At 38.1% G+C, this 12609-nt stretch overlaps 1 protein-coding gene across 3 annotated transcripts in view; it reads right to left on the reverse strand.

The window, feature by feature from the left end:
• The window catches only part of LOC114666582 (centrosomal protein of 128 kDa-like), a 218452-nt gene that overhangs the window by 169350 nt on the left and 36493 nt on the right, over positions 1 to 12609 (reverse strand). For all 3 annotated transcript variants that reach the window (XM_028821489.2, XM_051920153.1, XM_028821491.2), the window contains one exon: positions 6304 to 6390. In XM_028821489.2, coding sequence (XP_028677322.2) covers positions 6304 to 6390 — 87 coding nt within the window. The remainder of the gene's footprint in view (positions 1 to 6303; positions 6391 to 12609) is intronic.

Genomic DNA, 12609 nt, shown 5'->3' on the forward strand with positions numbered 1-12609 from the left:
CCATTAATCATCACAGACAAAAAATAAATTAAAACCATTGTGCACACCTCTGCCTACCTATTTCTGTACTCCTACTGCCATGCAGTAAGCTGCAAAATTTGCACATTGGAACAACTTTCCCTTGTGCTAGCGCATCCAGCTCGTCCCTGGCACCACAGCCATGTACCTTCAGTTTTAATAATGTTTTGTAACTATTCTCTTTTATTATCATTAATCTACTATACATTGTTCTGGCAGATAAATATATGCATGTAGTGTTGGAATTGTCACAAAAATGGAAATTATTAAACATTTATGAAATGGCGGAGGTGTTTCAAGTATTGCTTCAATTTACGGAGAAGGAAGAACAGTGAACAATATGAAGTGTAATGCTGACAAAATGGAATTGATGATTGAGTGATTATTTTGAAGCTAGAAATTGAAGGTGTGATGATGAATTTTGTTAGTGAATACGCCTCGCAAGTTGAGTGTGCGATGGATGAGAAAAAAGATTTCTGGAGTGAGTTGGATGAAGTGGTAGTCAGTGTACCTAAGGGATAGAGAGTGGTGATTGGAAAGGATTTCAATGGACATGTTGGTGAAGGGAGCAGAGGGGATGAGGAGGTGATGGGTAGGTATGGTGTCAAGGAGAGAAATGAAGAAGGTTAGATGATAGTGAATTTTATGAAAAGGATGGACATGGCTGTGGTGAATATGTATTTTAAGAAGAGGGAGGAACACGACATTGGAGATTAAGAAGAGGAGGGGAGTGAGGTCAGAGCCAAGGATCAAATGGTGGAAGTTGAAAAAGGAAGACTGTAAGGTTAAGTTTAGGGAGGAGGTAAGACAGGCACTGGATGGCGGTGAAGAGCTGCCAGATAGCTGGGCAACTACAGCAGATGTAGTAAGGGTGACAGCAAGAAGGGTGCTTGGTGTGACATCTGGACAGAGGAAGGAGGAAAACGAAACCTGGTGGTGGAATGGGGAAGTACAGGAGAGTATATAGAGGAAGAGGTTGGTGAAGAAGAAATGGGATAGTCAGAGAGATGCAGAACGTAGACAAGAGTACAAGGAGATAAGGCATAAGGTGAAGAGAGAGGTGGCGAAGGCAAAAGAAAAGGCATGTGATGAGTTGTATGAAAGGTTGGACACTAAGAAGGAAGAAAAGGACCTGTACCAACTGGCTAGGCAGAGGGACCAAGCTGAGGAAGATGTGCAGCAGGCTAGGGCAATAAAGAATAAAGATGGAAATGTACTAACAAGCAAGGAGGGTGCATTGAGCAGATGGAAAGAGTACTTTGAGAGGCTGATGAATGGAGAGAATGAGAGAGAGAGAGAGAAGGTTGGATGATGTGGAGATAGTGAATCAGGAAGTGCAACAGATTAGCAAGGAGGAAGTAAGGACAGCTATAAAGAGGATGAAGGATGGAAAGGTCATTGGTCCAGATGACATACCTGTGGAAGCATGGAGGTGTTTAAGACAGATGGCAGTGGAGTTTTTGACCAGATTGTTTAATGGAATCTTGAAAAGTGAGAGGATGCCAGAGAAGTGGAGATGTGTATTTGTACCAGTTTTTAAGATTAAAGGGGATCTGCAGAGCTGTAGTAATTACAGGGGGATAAAATTAATGAGCTACAGAATGAAGTTATGGGAAAGAGTAGTGGAAGCTCGGTTAAGAAGCGAGGTGATGATTAGTGAACAGCAGAATGGTTTCATGCTAGGAAAGAGCACCACAGATATGATGTTTGCTCTGAGGGGGTTGATGAAGAAGCATAGAGAAGACCAGAAGGAGTTGCATTGTGTCTTTGTTGACCTGGAAAAAGCACATGACAGAGTGACTTGAGAGGAGTTGTAGTATCATATGAGAAAGTCGGGAGAACTAGAGAAGTATGTAAGAGTTGTACAGGATATGTACGAGAGAAGTGTGATGGATGTATTCAACGTGGAGGTGGGATTACATCAGGGATCGGCTCTAAGCCCTTTCTTATTTGCAATGGTGATGGACAGGTTGACAGACTAGATTAAACAGGAGTCCCCGTGGACTGTGATGTTTGCTAATGGCATTGTGATCTGTAGCGATAGTAGGGAGCAGGTTGAGGAGACCCTGGAGAGGTGGAGATATGTTATAGAGGGGAGAGGAATCAAGATCAGTGGGAACAAGACAGAATACATCTGGGTAAATGAGAAGGAGGTCAGTGGAATGGTGAGGATGCAGAGAGTAGAGGCAAAGGTGGATGAGTTTAAATACTTGGGATCAACAGTACAGAGTAACCGGAATTGTGGAACAGAGGTGAAAAAGAGAGTGCAGGCAGGGTGGAATGGATGGAGAAGAGTGTCAGGAGTAATTTGTGACAGACAGGTATCAGCAAGAGTGAAAGGGAAGGTCTACATTATGGTAGTGAGACCAGCTATGTTATATTGGTTGGAGACAGTGGCAAAAAAAGGAGGACAGAGCTGGAGGTGGCAGAGTTAAAGATGCCAAGATTTGCACTGGGTGTGACGAGGATGGACAGGATTAGAAATGAGTACATTAGAGGGTCAGCTCAGGTTGGACGGTTTGGAGTCAAAGTCAGAGGGGTGATACTGCATTGGTTTAGACATGTGTAAAGGAGAGATGTTGGGTATATTGGGAAAAGGATGCTAAGGAAATAGCTGCCTGGCAAGAAGAAAAGAAGAAGGCCTAAGAGAAGGTTTATGGATGTGGTGAGAGAGGACATGTAGGTGAAGGGTGTAACAGAACAAGATGCAGAGGACAGAAAGATATGGAAAAAGATGATCTGCTGTGGAAAACCCTATCAGGAGCAGCCGAATGAAGAAGATGCAGATAAAAATTGAAACATATGTTGAAAATGTAAACAACTGACAGTAATGTTATTCTATATTAATGTTAATATTCTTGTGTATAATAATTTTCTTTTTAAATTCTGTTGTATTATGTTTTGTTAATATATTGTAACATACATGCAGCTTGTGACGCACTGTAAAAGGGAGCAGAAAGAGTGAAATGAATGCTGTAAGTGATAGGACTGGGTGAAGGGCTTCTTTTCTGCAAGGGGTTGACAGCTCATAGGAGATGAGTGACAGGAGAAGCTAGAAGAAAAAGGAACGTGCGGCATTAGGAAGTTTTGAGTAGGGAGTCAGGAGACAATAATCAGGAGTGTTTGCGATATAGAGAAAAAAAAGAGTGTAAGTGGCAGGAGAGCAACTTATTGATAGGGAAAGCTGTCTTTTGTTGCTTTGGAGGTGTGCTCCGTAACCCAGAAAATGGCGTTTAAGACAGGGCACCATTCGTTACAGAACAAAGAGTCCAAGTAAAACATAGAAAACTCCAGTACCTCTGAGTTGTATTTACTTATTATGCTGGCCATTACAATATATATGAATTAATTAAATTCGTTAAAATTATATTTTGTTAATATAGTTTTGTTTTGTAATTAAATAAAACTATTCACTAAACTAATCTGCTGTGAATCATTTTTAAAGTAACTGTTCTTTTATCCGTCTCTTCTCTTACCCATCATGGCCTTGGTCATGACCCCTAACGGATAATCGAGGATTTACTGTATGTATATATTGTGATGGACGCCCCTTTAACAGAAGGACCAGGGGACAGACTGTGTTCAGGGCATTATCTTCCCCAGGACACTAGGGGGCAGTCCCCCTGGCTTGAGGTTGAAAGCTCCACCTTGCTGGGGCCCATGGCCCCTGCCAGTAGATGCTTGGACGTTGTTAGAGCCCTGGGTTACAGCTCTTCTGCCACACCTGGAAGTGCTGCTGGAACTTGGTCGACGAACACCTGGAGTATTTCCGGTTGCCTTATAAAAGAAGTCATCAGCCACTGCTCCGGGAGCCAGAGTCAGGTGGAAGAAGAGAAAGTTTGCTGGAGAAGGAGTGGCGGCAAGAAAAGGGCAAAGAGAGAAGAGAAGAAAAGGACTGTGAGTAGTGTGCTGGAGAACTGTGCTGTAAAGGTGGGAAGCAAGGGGAAGCTGCTCCCACATGGAAAAAAAAAAATATTTGACAAGTGGGCTCAAAGGTGGCGCAAATGCATCACTGATGGTGGAGACTACTTTGAACAGCAGCATGTTGTACACAAGGAATTATTCTACACATGTACTGTAGATAGTGGCACATGTATCGTGTTGTTACTATAGGTGTTATTACCGGACAGGCATTATTTTCAGTACAACCCCCATATATTACATTGTATTATTTTATATTATATTATACACACATGCATACAGTGGTGTATTGAGACTTTTTACTTTCTGCACATGTAATTATAGATTTAATTTAGTTTTAAATGGATACACTTGCATATTTGCCTATCAATCTAAGTGAAAGTGAAAGAATGTTTTCAGAAATATTTGCAAATTTACTAAAAATCAAATACTGAAATTTCTCATTTATTTAAGTATTTAGTGCTTTGTAGAAGCCCCTTTCCAACAAAATATCTGACATACACACACAATGGTGTTACATATGTGTTGTGTGTCAGTCAGTTTGTCAATGGCTGAGGATACACAACCAGCCTGATTAAAACAATCTATAAACCATCGTTGGAAGTTCTCTGCTGAGACATGAACATAATGTTTTGATTAAAACCTTCATGACTGAATTTTGATTGTAATCTCCTGTCTAATCAGCAAAGGTTACATGACCGGGGTGTACAAGTACTGTGATTTTTTTTCTTTTATAAAACTGTCAGATATATGCATTACAACATAAGAATATAGTTCAGCCATTAAATGCCCATTGCTCTAAGCTAGTTGTTCTCAAATTAAGTCCTGTGGACCACTGTAGCTGCAGGTGTTCATCCCACCCTTCTTTTGCTTTTAAATGGATTCATACCATCATTAAGCAAGCCAGTTTCTTCATTTATGTCAATCTAGAAATAACAGAATGGGTTTTCTAAATGTTTAACAAGCATTTGTGTATGTTATACTGATGTGAATATTTTCTTTATCTGCCTCTTTAATAGATAGATAGATAGATAGATAGATAGATAGATAGATAGATAGATAGATAGATAGATAGATAGATAGATAGATAGATAGATAGATAGATAGATAGATAGATAGATAGATAGATAGATAGATAGATAGATAGATACTTTATTAATCCCAAGGGGAAATTCACATACTCCAGCAGCAGCATACTGATAATGAAAATATTAAATTAAAGAGTGATAACAATGCAGGTATACAGACAGACAATAACTTTGTATAATGTTAACGTTTACCCCCCGGGTAAATTGAATTGAACAGTCGCATAGTGTGGGGGAGGAACGATCTCCTCAGTCTGTCAGTGGAGCAGGACATTGACAGCAGTCTGTTGCTGAAGCTGCTCCTCTGTCTGGAGATGATACTGTTCAGTGGATGCAATGGATTCTCCATTATTGACAAGAGCCTGCTCAGCGCCCGTCGCTCTGCCACGAATGTCAAACTGTCCAGCTCCGTGCCTATAATAGAGCCTGCCTTCCTCACCAGTTTGTCCAGGCATGAGGCGTCCCTCTTCTTTATGCTGCCTCCCCAGCGCACCACCACGTAGAAGAGGGCGCTCGCCACAACCGTCTGATAGAACATCTGCAGCATCTTATTGTAGATGCTGAAAAACGCCAGCCTTCTAAGGAAGTATAGCCGGCTCTGTCCTTTCTTACACAGAGCATCAGTATTGGCAGTCCAGTCCAATTTATCATCCAGCTGCACTCCCAGGTATTTATAGGTCTGCACCCTCTGCACACAGTCACCTCTGATGATCACGGGGTCCATTAGGGGCCTGGTCCTCCTAAAATCCACCACCAGTTCCTTGTCAAGGTCAAGGTCATGTTTGAGCTTTCAGTTACTAATTAGCACACAAAGGAACAGGAGACTGAGGTAGCTGCACTGCTCATTGTCAACTGTCAGTATTTGGATACAAATAAGGGAGCAAAGGTAAAATAATAAAATATGGTGAATTAAATGACAAACACATAACTCTACTGCATTTTTCCCAATGTGATCTGCTACAGGAGATCAGTAAGTTTTATTACACACACCACACGCTTTTATAACAGCTTCTTTCCAGCAGCAATCAGAATGGTTGCTAAAGATATTCAGGTTGCCAAGAAGAATGTTCATGTTTCTTCTTGACACCCACTTTCCTCTCTTAACTATGTTTGATATTCAAGTGCCTTGTTTAATTATATAAGTACTTTTTTGTTAAATTAAATATTGGTCTGGTGTTACTGAGCCATCATTATCAAAATAGTTGTACAAATGCCAATGAAAATGTCTGTGATATGTTAATTACTAATAGAAACACTATATAAAATCCATAGCATTTACCTGGCTCTTTTCACTTTCTGATTTATAAAGTCTGCCCTTCATTATATCTTCAGTTTCGCTGAGTTTTGCTTCACGTTTCCTCAAAGCCTATAAGTAATGTTTCAATATGTCAGAAATAAATGATTTGAGTAAAAAAATGGATTTCTTGAAACATTTTTAATAAACAACTGTTTTAACTGAAAGCAGAAATAAAGATAAAAAAAAAAAAACACTAAAATATTCTGTAACAGAGTGACCTTTGTGCCGAGCAAATCACGAGTTAAAATCATGAGCACTTTAAGTCATTCTTTACAGGTCCCCAAAAGTAGGTTTTACGGAGACCTTGTAAAAAGAATGAAGAAGTCTAATGAATACCAAAATAAACTCTGTAGATATATAGGCTAAGAAAGATTAATCCCTTTATATTTTAGACCAGATTCTTTCTCATAAAGAAACTGACAACTACAAGCTAGGACACAAGCACTTTAGTGAAACAAAATACTACCAACAGAATTTAAATAATTTTAGTTACAGTATATAGTGCAATTAAAAAAATACTAGGTAATATTTTGACAAATCTGACCTTGCCATAACCATCATCAATAGTTTTTTCAATAACCAGTATATGAAATAAGAAAAGCACCACACTCTGAAAAAGGTTACATGCAAAAGAAATTCACAATTCTCATTCTAACTATTTTACTGTTCAAAACCTTAAAATATAGGCCTTACAATTTTATAATGGAAGTCAATGGTCCACAGTTGTACATTTTAATTAAGTAATGAGAAATCTCACATTGCCTAATAATGTAAATACCTATACAAGATGATTAACATACAGTACACAAATATATTTTAAATTTACAAACCTTTAGTTTTAATTTATTTTAATTAAACACACTTCTACTTAAGATCTCAGTATGCTATGCAGTAATTACAAATATAGTTTGGCTAAAAAGCATGTACTATAAATACAAAAAGATGTTCAACCATAAAGGCAGAAAGATAATATAATGCATATACAAAAAAATATGAAATTTGTGAGTAAAATTAGGAGGCTAAGCAATGCAGAAGAAACTACCTCACTGGGCAATCCAAAACTACAGCTAATGCAAATGGAAATCGCTAAAAAAAAACTTTATTCTGTTAAAAGGTGTAACTGGGAACAAAGTTTAGATTCCACATATTACCTGTTCTGTGTCAGTTGCATTTTGAAATGGATCACTATAGACAAACCCTAACCCTAATTGAAAATAAAATATCTGAAAACAGTCAATTGTTTGTGATGATTAATCCACTCCAAAGCAGAGCAAATGCCACCATATACACACTGAAGAGAATGAAAATGAGAAATGAAAACAATTAATTAAAAAGCAATATGACACGTCTCAACAAGAAGAGCACTCTGCCAACTAAATACTATGATGATTTAAATACTGAGGCAGATGGGGCTTCTCTAATATTGTTATGCAGATCATTATAGAGTTTGTTGCCTTTTAGGTATGCCTCCAAATTAAGATCAAGATCACAATATAAGCTCTGGTTTATACAGTAGGTCCAATTAATTTATTTTAGTTTGGGTTGTGCGATAAAACATTTGCAGCTATTTATGTGAGAAGTAGGATTTTAAAATTAGCTCTTAATTAGAAGCCAGTGAAGTAATTTAACACATGGGTTTTAGGGTTATACTTCTTAGTTCTTGTCATGAACTTTGCTGCTGTGTTTTAATATACCGTAGATACTCGCGTATAAGCCGAAAAATTTATGCCTTAAAATTCATTCAAAAACACACAGTCGACTTATCCACGGGGCAACACTAATTTCATTAAATAATTCTTTAAACTGTGAAATACCGTACTTGAATTTGAGCATTAGCTTTTGCAGGTTTTGGATAACAAAAATACCATTAGCTGCCAGTAGATGGCGGTAACCGGCAACATACACTCAACATTCATTTGGCGCAACATTTTGCAGCTCTTTATTAAATTTGCATTGAATTGTTTCTGGAAGAAGCTTGGAGACCCCACATGCTCTGCATTATTAGCCTACATATATTTAATTGCAGTTTATTAATAAAATATATCAATATATTAAGTTAAACTTCTTACCGGTACGAAAATGAATTCTGAAAAGAAGACAAGAGCATCGTATCCCGCATCGTTCAAACTGAAAGTTATTCAGCGTGCTGAGGAAACCAACAATTGTGTGGCTGGCAGAGAGTTTTGCGTTAGCGAAAAACTTGTAAGAGATTGGATAAAAAATAAGCCTTCTCTACAAGCAATGCCAAAGTCTAAAAAAGCATTGCGTTTTGGACTTTCGCCTTTCAGTGGACTGGAAAAGGACTTGAATGACTGGATTGTAGAATGCAGGCAAAATGGATATATTGTGACTCGTTCGAGCATTCGGTTACGGGCACTTCAATTGGCAAAAGAAGAAAAGTGTTTAACGATCGATGGTAAGCCTTTGTTGAAATTTCAGGCATCGGCTGGCTGGTGTACGCGGTTTATGAACAGATATGGGCTGTGCCTTCGTCAGCGAACAAAAATCGCACAGAAGCTGCCAAAAGATCTAGAAGAAAAGGTCAGTTCCTTTCATAAATTTATTATCAAGCAAAGACAAAGGCATGACTTTGATCTCAGTAACATTGGTAACATGGATGAAACGCCAATGACATTTGATATGCCGGGGAATCGAACTGTAGCAGGTATTGGTGAGAAGACCGTACTTATTAAGTCAACGGGCCATGAAAAAACCCATTTCACCGTTGTCCTCTTGTGCTTGGCAGATGGTACAAAGCTACGCCCAACGATAATATTCAAGAGGAAGTCGTTCCCAAAGAACATAAAATTTCCTGCAGGCATTACTGTTCGTGTACACCCCAAAGGCTGGATGAATGAGGCTGGAACGAAATTGTGGCTTCAAGATGTGTGGGCTAGGCGATCAGGAGCAGGGCAAAGTAAACGCCCGTCACTTTTGGTGTGGGACATGTTCCGCGCTCATACATCAGAGGATATAAAGGATGAAGCCAGGAAAATGGCTACTACGTTAGCTGTTATTCCCGGCGGACTGACATCGATGCTCCAGCCATTAGATGTTTGTTTAAACAAGCCATTCAAGAACAGAGTACGCAGCATGTGGCAGCAGTGGATGTGTTCTGGAGAAGTAAAATTAACAAAAGGAGGGAATTTGAAGAAACCAGACATTGATTTAGTAGCTAAATGGGTAAAGGAAGCTTGGGACTCAATTCCATCAGAAATGATCAAAAAGTCGTTCTTGAAATGCGGCATCAGTAATGCTATGGATGGATCAGAAGATGATGCCATCTATGAAGACAAAGAATCAGCAGTAGATGATTCAACAGATGACGACAGCGAAGAGGAGGATGTTTATGCTGACGACGTCAAGGAAGAAGACTTTCACATTTTATTCGGACATTCTGATGACAAAGAATCGGACTTTGAAGGATTTGAAGAAGACACTTAGGGCCACTTTATTATATGCGAGGGACTTGAATACAAATTTATTTGAAATATTCTAACTGTAAGTAAATAAATAAAAATGTTTTTGGAGTTTTAATTTTGGCTTTCTAAAATTCTTCAAAGATTAAAATGTTGAAAGTCTGGGCCCAGGTACATTGGGTATAATTATGAAAGTTTTACCCTCGACTTATATGCGGACCATAATAAATTTCATAATTTTCGGCTTAAACAATACACTTGACTTATCTGCGAGGTCGACTAATAGGCAAGTATCTACGGTAGTTGTTGAGATGTAAGTAAACTTTTTGAACAGCCTGAAAAAAGCATGACAAAAGTCAATTGTGCTTGAGACAAATTAAGCAGTTTTCCAAGATTCTACATCTACAAAGAACACTTCAATACTTCAAAGCTGAAGAAAGCAGGTTTTAGAAAGCACAGATATTTGAGGGTTGAAGATTAAATGCATGTCAAAGATTCATACAAGGTAAAATTCAAGCATTGTGAATTTGTAGTTTGCAGCACTGCATTACAATTGAAGGTCTTACGATCCACTAAAATAACCTTTTTTTTAACTTATAAACAAATAATTATTATTCTGATATTGTTTGCATTAATAAAAACCCTTAATAAGCACTTCATTAGGGATTTAGCTATGTATTACTAGTTTAAGTGAAAAATATAGCTGAGAGTCATCTTAAAGAAAAAGTCATTTATGCAAAGTGAAGACTGAACTATGGAAAAGGTTTTTTTCTCCTGAAGAGCTTGATTTCCTTTTAGAATACAGTGAATGTTAAAATGCTGTATTATGACGGAATAAAACAGGGTAACACCACTTACTGTATAATTCACTGTTGCCATATATCTTTTGTATCAATATTTATTGTAGTTTTTGTTCTTTATAAAGCACCTTGTGAAGCTTTTATGTACAGTATGTCCTATATACTGTAAATAAATATACAGTGATCCCTCGCTATATCGCGCTTCGCCTTTCGCGGCTTCACTCCATCGCGGATTTTATATGTAAGCATATTTAAATATATATCGCGGATTTTTTGCTCGTTCGCGGATTTCTGAGGACAGTGGGTCTTTTAATTTCTGGTACATGCTTCCTCAGTTGGTTTGCCCAGTTGATTTCATACAAGGGACGCTATTGACAGATGGCTGAGAAGAAACCCAACTTACTTTTCTCTCTCTCTTGCGCTGACTTTCTCTGATCCTGACATAGGGGGATTAAGCAGGGGGGCTGTTCGCACACATAGACGATACGGACGCTCGTCTAAAAATGCTGAAAGATTATCTTCACGTTGCTATCTTTTGTGCAGCTGCTTCCTGAAATGACATGCTGCACAGTGCTTCGCATACTTAAAAGCTCGAAGGGCACGTATTGATTTTTGATTGAAAAACAAACTCTGTCTCTCTCTCTCTCTGCTACTGACGGAGGGGGTGTGAGCTGCCGCCTTCAACAGCTTTGTGCCGCGGTGCTTCGCATACTTAAAAGCCAAACAGCCCTATTGATTTGTTTGCTCTTCTCTATCTCTCTGACATCTGCTCCTGACGCGCACTCCTTTGAAGAGGAAGATATGTTTGCATTCTTTTAATTGTGAGACGGAACTGTCATCTTTGTCTTGTCATGGAGCACAGTTTAAACTTATGAAAAAGAGACAAATGTTTGTTTGCAGTGTTTGAATAACGTTCCTGTCTCTCTACAACTTCCTGTGTTTCTGCGCAAATCTGTGACCCAAGCATGACAATATAAAAATAACCATATAAACATATGGTTTCTACTTCGCGGATTTTCTTATTTCGCGGGTGGCTCTGGAACGCAACCCCCGCGATGGAGGAGGGATTACTGTATTTTTGTTAATACTATTAAATAGAGTGGTTATAATTAATACATCAACCACTATAAAGTTAATTAAAAATATGGCAAAAATGATCATAACTAGAAGTAAGAATCATGACCATGTAATTCAACCTCTTAAATCACTTTATTGGCTCCAATGTTTAGACCAGATACTAAGATATACATATACAGACATACATTTTTCAGTTCCTTTATCTTACAGAACTTATTGGTGTCTATACACCAGTCCATGGACTGAGATCTCAAGATGCAGACCTCCTTAAAAATCCAAGAATGCAGAACCTTTAGTTACAGAGCAGAAAAACCACAGAATAATCTGTCTAGTAATTTAAGAGAAGCCTCCCCAGGTCTCAGCATTTTAATCAAGGCAGGAGACATATTATTTCAGCTTAATATACAATTGTTAGAATTTCTGCTAATGTTGATTTGAATTTTTATAGCGCCTTTTAATTACCTATAGTGATTAGGTTTGTTTCACCCCTACTAAATATTTTACATTTTATTTCTCTTATCAGGTCTGTTGAGGCACTATGCTTGTCTTGGAGTGGATGCTCTATCACATATGATAGTTCATTTTTAAATGCTATCTATCCTGTTTTAACTGCTGGTATTTACCTTTAGAACAATCTTTTTCAGGATGCTGCTGACCTCAGACAGAAGGAATTTCAACTTAAAACCCTCCTATACTTGAAAAACATTGCCTCCTTCCCGATTGCCTCTATTACTGCAAGATTTCTAAAAATGAACATTTTCAAGTCTAAAACCAAAATCTATTATTAAATAAAGGGCATATCAGCACGCAAATAATGCATTTTATTTTTTACATATATCATTTAGTTAATAAACAAAGTTATCCACCATTAACTGGAACTCTATGTCTTTTTATGTATTGCTTGATTTTTCTCTGTCATATCATTATGTTTTATTTTGTACCCTTTTACATAGTATTTTTGTGTTCATGAGTAGGTAAGAGTATATTTTTTA

Source organism: Erpetoichthys calabaricus, chromosome 16 (genome assembly GCF_900747795.2).
Source record: "Erpetoichthys calabaricus chromosome 16, fErpCal1.3, whole genome shotgun sequence".
NCBI lineage: Eukaryota > Metazoa > Chordata > Cladistia > Polypteriformes > Polypteridae > Erpetoichthys > Erpetoichthys calabaricus.